The 18,136-nt window shown below is 39.1% G+C and overlaps 1 protein-coding gene across 1 annotated transcript; it reads left to right on the forward strand.

Annotated features, from left to right (window-relative positions):
* The first annotated feature begins 1,581 nt into the window (after positions 1-1,581).
* On the forward strand, positions 1,582-17,892 carry ADNP2 (ADNP homeobox 2). The gene is made up of 5 exons (XM_026843726.1): positions 1,582-2,617; positions 2,825-2,985; positions 4,506-4,625; positions 8,517-8,606; positions 13,418-17,892. Exons 3-5 carry the CDS (start codon positions 4,518-4,520, stop codon positions 16,451-16,453), a joined length of 3,234 nt encoding a protein of 1,077 aa, XP_026699527.1. The 5' UTR covers positions 1,582-2,617; positions 2,825-2,985; positions 4,506-4,517; the 3' UTR covers positions 16,454-17,892.
* The last annotated feature ends 244 nt before the right edge of the window (positions 17,893-18,136 follow it).

Below are 18,136 nucleotides of genomic sequence, written 5' to 3' on the forward strand. Positions count from 1 at the left end.
CAGCCCATGGCTCCAGCCTGTCCAGGTCTCTCTGCAGAGCCTCCCTACCCTCGAGCAGATCAACACTCCCACCCAGCTTGGTGTCATCTGCAAACTGACTGAGGGTGCACTCTATCCCCTTGTCTAGACCAAAACCCAGCCCTGGGGGACACCACTCGTGACCGGCTGCCAACTGGATTTAACTCCGTTCGCCACAACTCTTCGGGCCTGGTGATCCAGCCAGTTTTTTACTGAAGCAAAATGTGTGACCATCCAAGCCAATTTGGCATAACCAAGCTGAACTCACATCCTTCTAGGCAGTTCCTCAGTGTGCCTGTTGTCCTGGCTGCTGTCTTTGCTATCCAGTGTTCTTTATATTCTGATAATTAGTAGGTTATACATCTCATTTCCTTTTCAGGAATGAAGCAGTTGTTGATAATTCAGTATTAATTGAGAAAACAATTTCTAATGAGTTTACTAAAATGAAAATAAAGATTTCCTTATTGGTGCTTTGTCAACTCTCATAACTGCTGAAATACAAATTGGTAAACAAACCTTTAAGAATACTTCCCACCCAAATATCTCAAAACCTGAAAGTGTCTATAAAAAAATCTCTTCCACAGTTGCTAATGACAGTTTACTAGATAAAGTATGAAAGCTAAGAATGATTGAATTATCAGGGCAGATGATACCAGGGGACAAAATTCTGTAAGCCTTTCATAATTTCCCTAGGAGTTCTGTGAGCAAGAGACTAGTGAAGACCAGCTTCCTAGGGATGCTTCTGGAGATCTGGTTTCTGTGTAGGTTATCTGGTGCCTAAAAAGGGTTACCCTGTGCCCTTTTTCTCTGTGGATCTTCTCATAGGGTTTCTCTCTAGCTGCCTGTTTTCATGAAATCTCTGGAAATGCCTGATTATCTAGCTTACTGTCCGATTTTACTGGATATATTTGTATGTGGAAGGCACATTTGTGCATCTTCCTTCCTCGAGCTCCATAGCAGCTTGATACTTAATTTGATTGCATATGCTTAGTTTCCTTGGGAACATGAACTGAAATGGTGCTGATTTGATGTAAAGAAAAATCTTTTCATTGTGAGCACTAGTCCATCACTGGAAACACTTGCCCAGAGAGGCTGTCAAACCTCTGTGGAGATTTTCAAGAGCTGGCTGGCCAGTATGCAGTGTTCCCTCCTTGCAGTTCATTGTTGGCCTTCTTTGAATAGGAGCCTTGACCTGGTGTCCTCCTGAGGTCCCTTCTGAGGTGAATGAGTGGTGTTCTCTAAGTAGTAGACTAAAAGGAAGGCTAATAGGAACTTATCATTTTGTGGCTTCTCACTTTGAAGAGGTGAAATGTTAGTATTTCCACTTTTTTTAATGCAAAGAAATTATCGTCAAGCATAGTTACTTGGTATTTGTCGTTGATTAGTAAGATACTGTCCAGACTGTTAACCTTGTTTAGAGTAGTATTAAAATAGTACAGTAGTACTGGAAGGGCAGAGTTGCTTTTGTTGTCGTTGTTGAAAAGCTGAATGCAGCTGAATGTTACATGATAATAAATGTATTGTAGAAATGGAGGGAACCTTTAGTGTTACATGCAATGCCAGATTGCTGTATCCTTACACAGATATTACCTAAATGAACAGGAAGTGCAGGAAGAGACTGGTGGATAAAATGCATGAGCAAGGGTTGAATGACCTTTTTAGAAACTTTTTAACCTTTTTAGTTTGGGACAGTCACTGCTATAATTATTTTAATTTGCTATTAACTTGCCTTGGTCTGTTTATGAAAAGGCACTGTCTTTGAAAACTCAATGGATTTTAAGGTTGTTGGTTGTTCTTGGTTTTGTTTTTTTTTTTTAAACTATAATTAAAAGTAGTTTAAGATAAATTTGTCTTTCAGGTAGCCAATGCAGTGAAAGGATCAAGACTCTTGGGCTAGAATAACTCAGCTGTAATTTTACAGCAGTGCTTTCATGTTGAATTTGCTGGTTAAGAATGGGATGTGTTCCAACAAAAGGCTGACTGTAGTTATGCCTGGAAACAAAAGTGCAAGCTAAGGCTTGACAAATGTCCAGAATGCAAGAGAAATAAATTAGTAGTAAAAGAGTATGGATAATAAACTGTATAATGATCAGGCAATTAAACTGAGGGCTTGAGGGAATAAATTTAGAAGGTTGAAATTTTGTATTCTGTATAATGGAGCATTGCTGGTCTAATGGATACAGAGAATGTTAGATGAGTAACATAGTTGTTGTCCCAGGCAGTTTGTTTAAATACCAGCTGAATAACCTTGCACATCATACAGAAATATACATCTTTTTGGAATTAAGACAAACTACCTGACAACTGGAAAATAAGTAATTTATATTCAAGTGTTTTGTTTTTCTTCTTTCTCCTGGATTTAGTGGCTTCCATTTCAGAAAGATGACTGGTCAAGAAAACTCTTGAGATACATGGATGTTACATACTATAGCCCCTTTGCAGAGTAATCATCCTTTTTTTTTGTGGGAATGACATGCCTCAAGAAATGTATGCTTCACCTTCTTCAGTAGCATCAGTGTATCAGTTAAAGGAATGAGATGGAGCAATTGTGTTTCCAGTGGAGCCTAACATATTCAACCACATCTTTTGGCTGATCTGAGTATGTTGACATCCTGTCAGCTCTGTTGTTACCTGCAGTGGATCCGACCTGATGTCATAGAGAGCCTGATCATAAAGCTTTAAGCAGAGACCACACAAATTCCTGCTTGACTTCACTTCAAAAAAGAGGATTTTAGGTCTTAATTTTACTCCTTGGATTTTGGTAGAATGCCAGATTAGTTACTCTGATTTATTCCATTCTGTATAGGTTCCTGTTCTACACCTACCCCAGTGCTATCAGAATGTCTTCCAGACTTCTTACTGATAAAAAATATTAGAAAACAAGACCAGCACCTGTCAAATGGGGCTCCCTCTCCATTTCTCTCTACACACCTTTCCTTTGGGGAGAGAAGAAGAGGAGAATAGCATGTGAGTTGTTTGAATTTTAATTTAAAAAGCTTAACTTTTTTTCTGTGTTTTGTACATAAATTAAGGTTTGCTTTTTTTTTTTTTTTTGTGTGTGTAACTTGTCTTTTATGGGAGCGGTTTTTGCAACTGTTTACAGGGAAGTCTTGCCTTTCCAAGGTAGAGATTTCATGTTGACAGTGGTATTGGTTTGTTTTTTTTAGTTTTTGAGAAGTACAGCTTTTCAAGACATTCAGGACCATTAAGGCTGAAGTACTATACTATTTGGGGATTTTTTTTAATTTATTTTTTTCCCTGTTAGAACTTGTCCCAGATGGATGAATTGTTTAGCAGTAAGGACTGAAATCTTTTAAACTCTCTTGGGTCCTCTGCCAGCTATTTAAGAACAAAGGAATACCTGTGAAGCTCCTGGTGACCTTTTCAAGTGCAGGGTAGTTCTGTTGCATTCTGTGCCCATTTAAGTTTCTTAAATCTCAGTCTAAATTGCATTTTGCTGTATCCAGAGAGGAGGTGATAAAGGCACATACTTCTGAAGCTAAACCCATAGGGATACCTTAGGATGTACTGGGAGCTGAAGATAAGCAACTGATGTGCCCATAGCCCAGCTACGGGGAATGCTAAAGGCCTTAGCTGTTGGGGAAGTACTGGACCCTTCCTGGTGGTTTGTTATAGACAGGTGGGCACCCACACTGTGCAACAACCCTTCAGGCAGGTGACCTGCATCAGATAATCTGTCTTTCCATAATCTTGCTTTAGTGGTCATCCTCCTCTGTATGTTGGAGTTCAGCTATTGCAGCTTGCTGGAGGGAACAGGATAGGGTATAAATCCAGATTCTGGAGTAGGGGAAAGTGATAGAGCTATATACACTGCTTCAAGAGGAGGAGAACTAGAAGCATATGAGTATTAAAAAAATTTGTCCCAATTCAGCATATTTAGCTATCAGTGCCATACATTAATTACGTTTTATTTCTGCTTCATTAATATTGTAGTAGCTTGTTTTATGCCAAAGTCCGTATCAGCTTACAGCAGCAGAAACTTCTGCGGGGAATTTATTTTTTACTAGCAATCGTATTTTAAGCATGTATATGCATGACAACAAACCAAATTGTCAGAGAGGCTTCTTACCTTGACACTGACATTCAAGTTGAAAAGTGTTGAAGTCCTCCTTCCTGAGATTATAGTCATTTTCTGAGTAGAACTTAGTAAAATTAAGCTGTTCATTTTCTCTTACAAAAAAGCCCCACAAAATACAGTATAGACACCAAGATCTGAAAGAAAAACTTGGAGTTTTGGTTAGATAGGAGAGATGTAAAGGATTTTTTTCCCCAAAATCAGATTGTTTCCTTTATGAGGAAGCAAGTAATCTACTGGGAATTATTAATGAGACCAGTTCTTCGGCTTAAGGCTCTTGGATTTTCATATTTAAAAATACATTTTTCAGACTTCAGTTTTTGTTTTAATACTGTTAAGTGAAAGTGCCTGTGTTCAAGTATTCCATCACTTTTTTGTATTTCTTTTTCAGGAAAACTGCAAAATGTTTCAAATTCCTGTTCAAAATCTTGATAATATCAGGAAGGCTCGAAAAAAGGTGAAGGGCATTCTTGTGGATCTTGGTCTTGACAGCTGCAGGGAGTTGTTGAAGGTAAAGCATTTGAAATAATGTAAACCCATCTGAAACTTAGACCCTTGACAACCATTCCACATTTTAGTGTATATATAATACTCCACTGCTGTAGATCTTTATGGTGAGGTCTTTACTTGATGGATTACCCATGACTAACTACTCGTGCCAGGGATGGAATTCAGTGTTTTAGTACGTAACATTGAAAGAAACTCTTATTTCTTAACAAGATGTGTTATAGATGGTGCTGCATATTCTCTGCTATTAATAGTTCAACAAAAGGAAACAGTACAGGTTTAGGAAAAGCACCACAGTCTTAACGAAATGTTATTTGTGTACTACGCAGCAACTTTTTTGTGATTCTTTTAAAGTCACAAGCAGATGAAGACTTGAGCCTACTCAAAGGCATTACATATCAAGTGCAAACCTCTGAAGGATATTCAAATCGTCAGTATTTCTGAAAATGGACAAGCAATTAGAGCCAGTGATCTTGTTGCAGGCCTTTTAAACTTTAGGGAGAAATACCAAACTTGCCTTATACAGTTGTAGTTCAGTTCTGCATCTTAGAAAGTATATGCAAGCGTACTGGGGTGATCAATATGAATCTAGCACCCTTGTTGCCAATTTCAGGAGAAAGTATCGTGCAGCGTGGCAGACTAATACCAGAAAAAAGTGCAAACGCAGTAGTGCAACTAGTGTGGGTGCTATTGTGTCTTTTTTGGTACTTTTTCTGAAACTGTAAGTAAATGATGGTTGGAAAAATGCTCAGGAAGTAATTCTAAAACATTCTTGGTTATTGTAGTTGAATAATGTTTGATATATCTAAACGTCATATAAGAGCTCAGAAAAGTGTATTTGTCTAGTAATTTCCATTTTCTTACTGCTTAGTGTTGTGTTGTATAATGTTTTGTAATTAAAAAGTCAGAAGCTGTTCTGTCTTGACTCTGAAATAGAAATGTTTTGATGATAATTTTTTTGCTATGAAATTGATTGCAGTTTAACTTTTTGATTGCAGTGTGGTGTTTAAGGGTAAATGAGGAATAAAGTGTTCATGTTTGGTTGGTTGCTTTTTGGAGGTGGTGTGTGTTTGGTTTTGTTTAGTTTTTAAGACCTGTGGTGGTGGGGAACCCAGCAAACATTCACATTCTAGAAAAAGCTCTCTGAGATGTGGGCCAAAAAAAAACCTATTTCAGTTTTTTGCAAATAATTCTCCTTCAGCCAAGTTTATAACTTCAGCTTGTTTTTTCCAAGTAATCCGGGACTGGTTTTCTTATCACTTTAGCAGCAAGGAGAATAATTTTTATAACTTGATTTGTACTTGCCTCATATGATGATGGATGGTATTTCATTTTGGTGGAATAGGGTGTGTGATGTCTTATTAGGTCAGAAGTATCTTAAGGTTTGTCTGTCTTTCCTCAGATATTAAGATTGATTTTTGGACATTGTCCCTGTGAGGAGGCTGGACAATTTAGGAAATGCTGTGAAATGATATGATACAGTGCAGACTTGACTTGCCATCTGGTCTTAAAATTGGTCTTAAACTGTTCTAATAAGGCATGATTATGGACAGTAGTTAGTGAGGGAGGTGGAGGAATTTCACATACAACCAGTATCTCTTTGTAGGTTGGAGACCAAGTGGATTAGGATTTAGGCTAAAAATTCTTAAGTGATCTCTACTAGGAAGAAAACATGAGCTTTTTGTGCTAGATTACTAGTTTGATTCTCAAAGTAGTCTTTTAATCCAGGGACACTAATGTCAGAGACTTTCCTTTAGTAAACATGCTTTAGCTTCTTTAACATTGTGATCTTTTAAGTCTTCATTTAAACTGAGCATTTTATCTTTTTGTTCTGGAAAACAGTGGTGGTTTTAATACAGAGGGGAGAACAGTTCTTAGTTTTAAAATGTTTTTCTTTTAAACTTAGAAATGCCCACTATGCATCAGGATTAATCGAGCATCTCAGAGGGTTTTTATTCCCTTCTTGCTACCTTTCCCTTTGCTTTTCCTGCCCTCCTCAAGTGAGAAATGTGGGAAGGGCATAACAAATTAGCTGATCAAAGCTTGCTTCTGGGATATCAACATGGATCTCTGTTTAAAGCAAGAGTTTAGAATAGCCATTTGCAGCACTGACTAATTACAGTGATAAGAATGGTTATCTCTTTCTTTATCAGTGAGTAGTTCTCTGTAGGAAATAGCTGTTTCAGTAATATTATCTGGATTTACTATCACACATTTGGCTTGTGGGAATCTGGCGTTCCAAGTCTAGGAGCAACTCCTGGTGGAGAGTACTACAACCAAAAGTAGAACATGTTTGGGGTAGGCTGTAAACTTCAAGAAAACTTCTTTAACAGTGTGTAATTCACTCCAGTGTGTTCAGCTGAAGAATTGTTTGTAAACCATGAGTCTCTTTGTTTTCTCTATAAAGCACAGGAAAGAAAAACATTGTGTTCTCTAAGGCTGTGGGATTTCTCTTGTTCCATGCAAGGGTTCTTTCTAAGGTTTTTAAGGAGGTTTGGCTGAAGGGCAAATAGATGACTCAGTGCCTAGACCTTGATTAGAATGGAAGGGGTTGTTTTATTGTTTCCCTGAGCTCTTCAGGAATCTCATTGGGGAAACTTGAAAGTTGAAGAAGGTAGAAAGCCTATTGCAGACTTAGCTACATTTTTCTAAATTCTTGAATAATTTAAATCAAATAATCATTGGCATGACCTTCTGGCTTGATCTAATCTGTTACACAGGGATGCTCACACTTGCACAGTGTGGACAGGAGCCTAGTGCAGACAGAGTCTGCATTAAGTAGGGTTGTATATTTGACTGCTAGTGGCTTTGTTTCTTTTTGTTGCTCGGTATATCCTGTGTTGCTTGTAAATATCACTTAAATACTACAGGTTTTTTGGTTGCAAACTATTAGATTTATGAATTCCACTATTCTTGAAGATGATTTAATCTGCAGTGGGGTTTGGTGCAGAGATGAACACATCCTCCCCTCTCTAAGCATCATGCAGGATTTTGAGTGATGAGTGGTTGGTGAAAGAGATAGAAAATGTGAGGGGAAAAGCACTGGTTTTCTGTGTGTTAAGCCTGGATTAGGAGCCTGTATTTGATCTGAGATGCTCTAGTGTGGTGTTGAAGCTAGCCTAGGGTCTTAAGAAATGCCTAGCAAACAGGAATCTAGTTATTTTTTTCATTAAGTTTGTGTTTGGATCTGTGTAGCCCTCAAAGAATTGGAGAGGAACTTCAGATTTTTAGAGTAGCCAGCTTTGGCTTGAGGAGCATAAACTGCTCTGATGGATTTGATTAGAAGAATGCTATAAAGAAAAATGTTTATCCTGACATGGTTGTTCCAGATGTGATAATATTGTTGCTTTTACAGCTTGAGGAAAGTTACTGCTGCTTGTGAAATAAGCTCCTGAGAATGTCTTCATTTTTCCAAGTTAAAAGCATAGCAATACTATGAAGATTTAATACTAAAACCTGTTGTAAAGTAAACCATAGTGGTAAGTTAATAAATGGAAGTAAATAGTGAAATTAGATTTAGGAGGAGGAAAGTTGAAGGAGAAAATCTCTTTGTGTTTACTGTGAACTTGGCTGGAAGCAATGGAATTAAAATGTAAATATTTTCACTCCTATATTATTTTCAGTAACTATGAAGTGTTCAGAATTCCTACCATATTACAAGGCAGTCGTATGAACAAGTATTAGAGGTAAAATAAAGAGGGGTCAGAGAAGTAATTTCTTTGAAATCTGTTTTGAGACCTGTATCCAAATACTGTATGGACCATCCATCCGTCCGTCCGTCCACTCTTTGTGTGGTTTTTCCTTTTTTCTTTTTCCTTGGTCTGTACTGAGACTATTTTTGTGTTCCGAACAGTCTGAAAAAGCAGATTATTTCTTGTTTTCTTTTTCCTTTTAGAATCTTAAAAGTTTTGACCCAGGTGAAAAACACTTTTGTAACACTTCATGGAGTGATGTCTCTCCTTGGGAGTCTGTGGGCAAAAGGAAGGTATGTATATTTGTGTTAGAAATTTTGGGTAGATGTGCATGTGGAGTTCCTGAATTTTACCATTTACAGAAGTCCTGGAAGAGTTGAAATACACCTTTTCTTAGAGAGAAAAAAAATAACTTTAACATCTGCTTTCTGAGTACTGTTGGGGAATAATCTTTCATTTCCTCTGTGTTCTTCCCTGTAATTCAGCTGTTTATAAAGACTATATATGCCGTTTGCTGTCTTTAAGGATACAGCCTTCAATATCAGTATTGAAGACATCACACTAATCTTCTGCCTTTTTAGCCTGATCTCATGTGTAGTCTTAACATGCTCTTGTATATAGCGTGATGCTTGTTTCATTGGAAGGGTGAAAATGTGATTGCATAGGTGTGAGTGGATTAATCTGAAATTATCATTAGTGGTTTGGAATAGGGTTGCATTGGAAAACATAATCCAGTTAGACTTGTGTATATATGAAACAGCTTTTAGTTTTATATAGCAGCAATCTTGTGCGAAGCTAGAATCTACAAAAAAGGCAGGCTTGAGATGAACCAAACCAAAGGATTTCTATAATTTTATATTCTAGCAAGTTTCTAAGATGTTATCTAGAGCATAGGAGTGTATCCAGACGAAAAGGTAACCTTTTCTCAGTCTTGCTCAAGAGCCTTAGGCCTCTTTAATGCTTCCATGAGGAAGGCCTGTCAGCAACATGTAATTAGCATTGGTTCTTCTCTTTTCATGCTGAATCAAAAGGTAATGGTTTAGAATAGTGTAGAGGTGATTTGCCAGGATTATTTTATCTGTCTCCACTGTCTTTAAAACAGATGGAGGCTGCCAAGTGCAATAATTGTATTTTTAAACAAAGCCCTCAACATCCAGCCCTGACCAAACAAAGCCACTCACTCTTTGCCAAACTGTCATTTAGTAGAAAGTGACCCATCCTGCCCTTCAGGACCTTTGTCTGTCTTGTGTCCCAGTGCTTTCCTGAACTTAGGTTCACACATTTAAGACTGGAGGTTCATCTGTTCACATGAATTTGTGTATGAGAGTCAAATATGACTTCTATGGCTAGGTCCACAGACACAGGTTGCATCTAGCCTCTTAGTGCCACTTAGAGAAGGCTTACAGTCACCTTCAGTCAAGACTACCATTAGCTTAGGTGAATGGAATAAATCTTGTTAACGGTTATGAAGGTCTGTCTTTTTTTTCATTAGTTCCTCCTTTTTTTTCTTCTTTATGCACATGGAAAACTTTTTATCAGGTCTCCTGGCTCCAGTCAGCATGTTATTTGAGCTCTAGCCTTGCTGATTTTGTTTTTTGCCTCTTCATCCACCTTCTGACTAAAGTTGAATGTTGGGAGATCTTCAATGTTAGATGAACAGGGAAGGTTGTCCTTCCTCCCCAAACATAAAACGGGGAAGAGGAGGATGAAGACAGAGCAAGTGAAGCTTCCTGTCTTAAGCTTAAGATGAAGGGCTGTTTTTCTGTCTTCCTTCCACAGTCCTTTAGGAAGGATGATTAGCTGTTTCAGTGAAAATGGAAAAGGACTAAAAATCATGCACTAGAGATGGAATCTTCTTTCATCCCTATTGTCTAGAGAGAGACCAGGCAGGGAGACCTGAATGCTTAATAGAACATAGATCCTGATTCAGGTATTCAGCATGACCAGTAGTATCTGTATCTGTCAAAAAACCCAAGATTGGAATCTGATTTGATGAACTTCACTGTAGTTTGTAATGTGTTGATGTGGAAGAGGTTTGCCAAGCTGCGTCTTTTGGACACTAAACTTGTGCCTTAAAGAAACATGCTTCCTTGATACGTATCATCCACATATCTTGTCATCATGCTGCCTAGATTTGAGAGAAAGTAAGTCAGTCCTTCAGGACCAACTTCCAACATTGTTGCCATAAAGGAGAAAAAAGGTTGTTTGAGCTGTGTTAGAAGTTCAGTAGGCTGGAGAAGATTTAGATGAGTTGGTGGCTTATGTCATTAGTACTAATTTTAGGGAGATGTTAATAATTCTGGAAGATGCTTGTTTTTTGGAGGCTATCGTGTCTTTCTGCTTGGCTCTAGGTTGTGGGGAATGTGAAAGAGACTACACAATGGAAAGTGTTACTGCATTTTGGGGTATGTTCTTTGGAGTGGGACTAATTTTTTCTAAATATCTCCAATAAGCTTTTTTGGTCATTTGTAGATTAGGGTTGTGTTGGTCAATCTCCAAGGTGATTAATTTTTCCTAAGTGGTTTAGAATTCTTATTTTGTCAATTTTTCTATAAAACTGAGATGCCATTAATAGACTGTAGTAGCACTTACAAACATAAAAAAGCATCTTAGATACAAGGAGAATGTGCTGATGAAATAATTTTCTAAGGTGTCTGTGGAAGAGCTGTAGTTTATATATAAAACATCAAAGTAGTAGACTTGCGCATACTTCTGCTGAAACAGAATTTTTTTCTGATTTTTAATTGCTGTGTTTTTTTGAGCTAAATAGTGGGACTTTAGGATTTGTCCTAATTTGATAAAACTTGAGGTACAGAACTAATTTTTTCTTTTGCCGAAGTCTTACAATTTTTACCTCCATCCAAAAAAAATTATAGAAGACATGGAATGTTGTTTTTCCTAGACTTACCAGTGTGCAGGTACTGGGGTGGTTCCTTAATGGTATACTGCAGTGCTTATTTGTGTAAGAAGTAAAAACATTGTTACTATGGAACACTAAATGAATTCAGCACTTCGACCACTTGTATTCTCATGACACCTAACAACAGTTATTTGATCTTGGCAGCAAGGAAATGCTGACAGTACATTACACTATCGTGTGAGTTTATGGGAACAGAAAGACCCAAATCAGCAATGCGGTTGGGTGGTGGGAAAGAAAAGAATGTATAGGCCCAGTATTTAAAAGCATATAATCTTTTCTAGGCCTTGGACAACCAATTAAAATAAGCAGTCACCTCTTGTCACCTGAAATGACATCAGAAGTAAGGCTAGTGAGGTGCAGGTTTTAGTAATGCTCTGTATGCTTCATTAGTTTGGTAGTGTTTTCACTAGTTCTTTCTCTACTCAGTATGCTGAGTATATAGTAAGATTGAATGTTCTTCTAATTTGTTGTGGTGCTGTTTACTTGCAGCTGACCAGATAACCTGAAGAGTAGAAGTAGAGGGTAATTCACTGATACCTTCACAGTGTACTCGTCAGCAACCTTAGACAGCCAGTGGCTTTATCTGATGCATTTGTTTGAATTTGCAGGTTAGATTTTGGTTATCACCAGGAAACTCTTCTAGTACTGCTATTAGATGCCACCTTTATGTCTGTATGAAACGACAAGTACCGGCAGAGATTTTTGCTACAGTTCTTCATAACATGTCTGTGACATGTATGCGGGTGATCTAGCTAGGCTTGGTGCTGTAGTGGTGGAACAGCTTGTTCCCTCTGGATGGTGTTTCATAAGGGGCAAAAATCACTCAGGTGAAAAAACACATCTGAGGGAACAGACAAGTTTCCCGACATGTTTGAGAGTGTGGATTTGTCACCTGGGTGTTGCTGTGACTGATTCTGTAGTTTTTGGCAGGAGCTGTGGTTGACTTTCTAGGAAGTTGATAAGAAAAAATGGTTGACAGGGCTACCAGATGTTTGGGGATTTTTGGTTGGTGGTGGTTTTTTTTGGAAAGAGCAAATAGTGTCCATATGCATATGAAAAGTAATGCTGTCAAGTGACACGTAACTGAAGGAGCAAACCACTGTTTAGTGGAAAATAGGTTTATTTTTATACAGTTAAAATATTTATCTAGGAAGAATTTATATGCTCTATAATGAGTGTGCTAGAGAAAATGTCTTAATTACTGTGATGAGATATCTAGTATGTTGAGATCATATGAAGATGTCATTGCTGCTTTATCACAAAAAGGGGTTTTATTCCTTTCTCTTTCTACTGTTAATGTGGCTCCAAAAGAACATTTTAAAAAATAGTCTTTTGTGACTTTGTTGGGAGAGGTACTTTTGGAGAGCTTTCAGTGAAGGGTGGGGGATTGAAATACACAAAAATCCCCACCCCTTCTCTCTCTCTCCATTAGCCGGGTGAACTACATAAAGCTTTAAAAGTGTCATATTTTAAAAGGGCTGTGTCCTGGTTCAGCTAGGATAGGGTTGAGTTTCCCCAGCAGTGGGGAGGGAGCTCAAGCTGGGTTATTTGATGCCATGCTGACATCGGGTCCAGGCGCTTGGGAGGAGCTTTGGGATGGCTTTTGTCTGGGTGGGTACCCTCACTGCTATGTTTGTGTGGTATATCTCTTGTTCTGTTCATTGTTATTACTGTTATTGTTGTTCAGTTTGTTGTTGTTACACTGTTGTATTAAATTTTTCCTTATCTCAACCCCAGGGTTTGTATCTTGCTCCCTGCCCTGTCTGGTCAGAGGAGGGGGGAGGGGCAGCGGCAGCATGGTCTTGGGTCCTGGCAGGGCCTAAACCACCACAGGCTGCTATTCCAAATTGCTCCTATGTACAGTGGCATACGAACTCTTCTTAGATTGTTCTGTAATTCCCATCTTTAAAAATGGGCTTCAGAATTGCTTCTTGTGAGCTGGAGTAGAAAGTAACTCACTTAAGGCTTCTTAGTAAATTATGAAGAAGCCAGAAGGGCACAAATGTTTCTCCCTGTAAGTATGTCATCTTTAAATCTGCTTTTCAAAACCAGAAGAAAATGGGAAGATATGTGCTATATGCCACATGAAGGCATTTTCGACAGGTGATAGTGCAGACTTACTGTCAAACATAACGGATTTAGGAACTGGCAGTTTCTAAGTGGATGTTTTTGTTTTGTTTGCAGAGATACAGAACAAAGCCCTACTGCTGTAGCTTATGCAAGTTCTCATCAAAATTGCTTACTTCATTCAAGAATCATTTGCACCGTTACCACGAGGATGAAATGGACCAAGAGCTGGTGGTTTCTTGCCCAAAGTGTGCATTTGCTTCTGATCCCAAAAGAGTGGGAAAACATATCCGGATGTTTCATTCATCTAATAAAAGAATACAGAACTATACAGTCAGCATTTTGGATGGCATGAAACAATTCAGGAGTGATATTATAAACTTTACATGTTTAAAATGTCAATTTACAGACACATTGTATTACAATATGAAGAAACATGTGTTGATGAACCATTTTCAGAACTTAATTAGTACATATTTTGGCCAGAAACCTGATGAAAGTACAGAGAATTCCATTGAGCACTACTGTAAAAAATGTAATGCTTCTGCAAACAGCCAAGATTCTTTAATGTACCATGTTTTGACAGCTGAAACACACAGAGACCTGGAGAACAAACTTCGGTCTGTGATTTCAGAACATATTAAGAAACCAGGACTCGTGAAACAAATGCATATTGCTCCAAAACCTCTCCAAGGTGTGGCAGTGGCTGCTCCATCTGCAGGGTCTGCCACTGCCACACCAGGTTCCGTCACATCTCCGACTTGCATCCAGCTTGCATTTCCACAGAATAATCAAAACCAGAGTGTGGTGCAGCCAAAAGCCGTGCAAAACAATGTCAGATCACTGACCGTCCCAAGTGCCTCTGGTAGCCTTCCACATACAACTTCTGCTCTGGTTGTCGCCTCGTCGCATGTTACTCTTGTATCTAGTAACCTTCCGGTAGGTCAAAATAATGTTAATATTCAGCCACCTTCCCAGCCTATCATTGTTTCCCACAGGCTTCCCCTTAATCAGCCTGTGAGGGCTGGACCTATTCCTCTTAATCATTCTGTTGGGACCGTAAATGGAACGGTGGCCCCTGCAGTTCTTCCTCTTAATCAACCTGTCAGGCCTGGGCTCTTCCCTATTAATCAACCCATTGGTACCATAAATGGTCCAGTTGCAGCTGGAACGCTGCCTGTTACTCAGCCCGTCAGCCCTGTGAGTCAGCCGGTTGCACCAGGAGTCCTCCCTGTAAGTCAACCAATTGCACCAGGAGTCCTCCCTGTGAATCAGCCGGTTGCACCAGGAGTCCTCTCCGTCAACCAGTCGCTTGGGAACGTGAGTAGACCTGTTGGTCCTGGCGTCCTTCCCGTGACGCAGACAGTTGCGCCGGGTGTTCTCCAACTGAACCAGCCTGTTGCCTCTGGGGTTGTTCCTGTCAGGCAGCCGGTCAGACCTGGGTTTCTTCAGCTTAATCAACCTGTTGCCCCAGCAGTTATCCCAGTAAATCAGCCAGTTCAACCCGCAGTTTCTCAAAATGCAACTTTTTTGACTACAGGTTCTATACTTAGGCAGTTGATTCCAACTGGTAAGCAGGTTAATGGGATACCTACGTACACGCTTGCCCCGGTGTCAGTTACTTTACCTGTACCTCCTGGTGGTGGAGTAGCAACTGTGACGCCCCCACAAGTGCCCATCCAGCTAATGCAGTCTGGGACGGTAACTCAGCTGTCCCACTCGCCGGCTAGTGCACCGTCTCCTCCAGTGGTTTTAACGTCTCAGAATGTATCATTGCAGGCCTCCCCCCCTGGGCCTGAAACAAGTCAGGCTACCAGGCAGGCCAAGCAGTGGAAGACTTGCCCTGTTTGCAATGAGCTTTTCCCATCAAATGTCTACCGGGTGCACATGGAGGTGGCCCACAAGCATAGTGAAGTAAAAGTGGAGAAAATCGCAGAGCCTGACAAGCTTGCAGCTTGCGCGCCCTTTCTGAGGTGGATGACAGAAAAGACGGTCCGCTGTTTCTCTTGTAAGTGCTTTCTCTGTGAGGAAGAGCTCATGAAACATCTCTTGATGCATGGCTTAGCTTGCTTGTTTTGCACAGTTACTTTCCATGACTTAAAAAGCCTTGTGGAGCACAATAAAACACACAACGGGAAGAAGCAGTTGCATGCAGATTATAGCAACAGAGGATTTCAACTAGGTAATGATGCTCAGGGTGACCTTGTGTTTCCACACTTTGATTTCAGTACAGTGTTACCAAAAGAAGACATTGGTGAAAGAGAAATACATTTGGCAGTGCTTGCGGGACTAAATTCAAGGACACTGGTCCCTGTTTACATCAAAGTGAAACCTCAGACAGCAGAAGTGAATGACAGATGCAACAGAAAAGTGTTAACCTGTCCCTTTTGCTTTGGTACGTTTGTAAGTAAAGAAACCTATGAAATGCATTTGAAAGAGCGGCATCATATAATGCCAACTGTACATACCATTTTAAAGTCTCCTGCTTTCAAGTGCATCCACTGTTGTGGTGTGTACACTGGAAATATGACTCTAACAGCTATTGCTGTACACTTGCTCCGTTGTAGAAGTGCTCCCAAAGACAGCAATTCAAGTGTGAAGATGCAGCTTGAGCGTACTGAGAGGAAAGAGTTACTGTTTGTGAATGGCGAAAAGCATGTTTCTGTGATGCTGAAAAGAAAGCAGTCTGATTCCTGCTTTGCTACAGAAGACCAAAGGAATAAGGAGCAGACTCTGAGCTTAAGTGCTGGCATAGCTCTAACTCAAGAAAGAGAAATGAATTTAGGGGTAGTGCCTTTCAAACGACAAAAGATTAATAGGACTGAGATGAAGAAGCTCCCTTCTAGTGAGGAACTTCGCATTCTAGCAGTAGATCCTAAACAGTATGATCACAGCTCGTTTGAGGCTCAAACCCAGTTTTTGACAGACTACTTTCACGAGAGGCCATATCCTTCTAAGAAAGAGATGGAGATACTTTCCTCGCTTCTGTATGCGTGGAAAATTGATGTTGCATCATTCTTTGGGAAAAGGAGGAATATATGTTTAAAGGCGATAAGTAATGACAAACCATCTGTGCTGCTGGGTTTCAGTATGTCTGAACTAAAAAATGTTAAGCACAGCTTGAATATAAAAGATGAACCATTAGATATGTAAACAAGCTTTTTATAACAGCTAAAAGCAATCCATAATTGCATACTTACTGATTTAGCAGTTTATTGTATTATTTGTTTTAACTTGCAGACTGGCCTGTTGAAGGGTGCAGTAGTACAAAAAGTCTTGTTCAGCTGTGACTGTTATTGTGAAAGGCACACTTAGTTGTGTATTTGAAAAAGCTAAAACCTTCAGACTTACACATCTGGAATTTGTTTTAGCTTTTTACTTTTTCTGGAGTAGTGATTTTCTTTTTTTTTTGAGTCTTTTGTTTTGGTTTGTTTCTTTGTTCCGTTTTCCTTTCTTCCCCTCTGGGCTCCTATTACACTTTTTATACCACCGACCGTGTAAAACATTTGTCCTGTTAAAAACAAATTTTATTTTATTTTTCTGCAATGTCATCATCTTTTCTAAACAATAAAATGTATAATGTTGGTTAAAATACTGAGGTGAACTATGTGAAAAACATCTATTTGATTATTTGTGGTTTTAAGTCCTAATTTTGTTAACCTGTATTAATCTACGGAAGAAGCAATTGTAGCCATTACATCCATTGCCCCTTCAAATTCCCAGTGCACTGGTAGCAATAAAATACATGGCAATCCCCCCCACCCTGAGTCAAAATAGCTTTGCCAGTTAAGTCTGTTGACTTCTAGTATCTAACTGGTATCAACATGGTGGGGGTTGAGGGACTTGGGGGTGCCTGTTGAAGTGTTATAATTAACTGACTTGAAATGGTTGTGTTCTTACCTGTTAAATAGTTTTTGCTAACCAGAAGCGTTTACTCTGTTGGTGTTGAAGCCTGGTTGTTTAAATACCTATTGTTCAAAGCTGGGTAGCTGCATTTGGTTTCTTTTCTCTTTCAGAAAGCAAAACTGCTTTGGAGAGTGTCACATTGCTTTGATGTGTTGACTGTATGACTTCTGTGCACATCACTTACCTTTAGAAGCTCTGTCCAAATATCACTGGAGTTTGGTGAAAAACCTGATTTTTATTTTAAATTGCCATTGCATGAGATAGTAACTGAGCAATGATTCTTCCCAGCAAATTAGATGGATGGCTTGAAGACCTTGGCATCAGAAATTGTAGAAACTGAAACTGTATCAGTTGGTAGCATCAAGATTTAAACTGTTGAGTACCTGATCTGATGATATTTATGTAGTGATTGTTTTTTATTGTCCTATAGAGAGCATAAGTATAGTATAAAAGCCAAATAGATACTCTTGTTCAATATAAGCTAGCATCCCTATTACAGATTACAGAAAAGCTGTTGGGAAGGTTCACTTGATTTGAAGAGCAAACTATAATACAGGTGGCCACACTGAGGCCTTGTCTTTCTGGATATGCTTGGTTTTATCTGGCTTGTCAAACAGTGCCTCCAGTATTTTGTTAATAGCCAGTTACATAATAAATAACCTATAATATACATTATTTTTTCTTCATCCCTCTGTCCCCACCTTTCTTTCCAGAAGGAAAAATAGAGCAGGCTCTTCTGTCAGTTGTGCCAGTGTTACAAGAAAAGGGTGATGTGCCCAAGCTTATTTCTATTTTTTGAAGTAGTGAGCATACTTTTGCCCTGTGCAGTAGTTTTTAAAGCAGATACAGAACTTTTTTTGTGCTGTTTCTAAAAGGGCATGACATTTTTAGCAGAGTTTGGTGACTGCCCACCTGAGATTCTATAAGCTG

The sequence above is a fragment of the Athene cunicularia genome (genome assembly GCF_003259725.1).
Source record: "Athene cunicularia isolate RWA chromosome 2 unlocalized genomic scaffold, athCun1 chr2_part1, whole genome shotgun sequence".
In the NCBI taxonomy this organism is placed as follows: domain Eukaryota; kingdom Metazoa; phylum Chordata; class Aves; order Strigiformes; family Strigidae; genus Athene; species Athene cunicularia.

What these genes read in the sequence shown, in the direction of transcription:
- ADNP2 (XM_026843726.1), top strand. Translation starts at nt 4,518, where the DNA reads ATGTTTCAAATTCCTGTTCAAAATCTTGATAATATCAGGAAGGCTCGA. An exon ending in GCTGCAGGGAGTTGTTGAAG is followed by an intron (nt 4,626 to 8,516) that starts GTAAAGCATTTG and finishes TTTTCCTTTTAG; the next exon opens with AATCTTAAAAGTTTTGACCC. An exon ending in AGTCTGTGGGCAAAAGGAAG is followed by an intron (nt 8,607 to 13,417) that starts GTATGTATATTT and finishes TTTTGTTTGCAG; the next exon opens with AGATACAGAACAAAGCCCTA.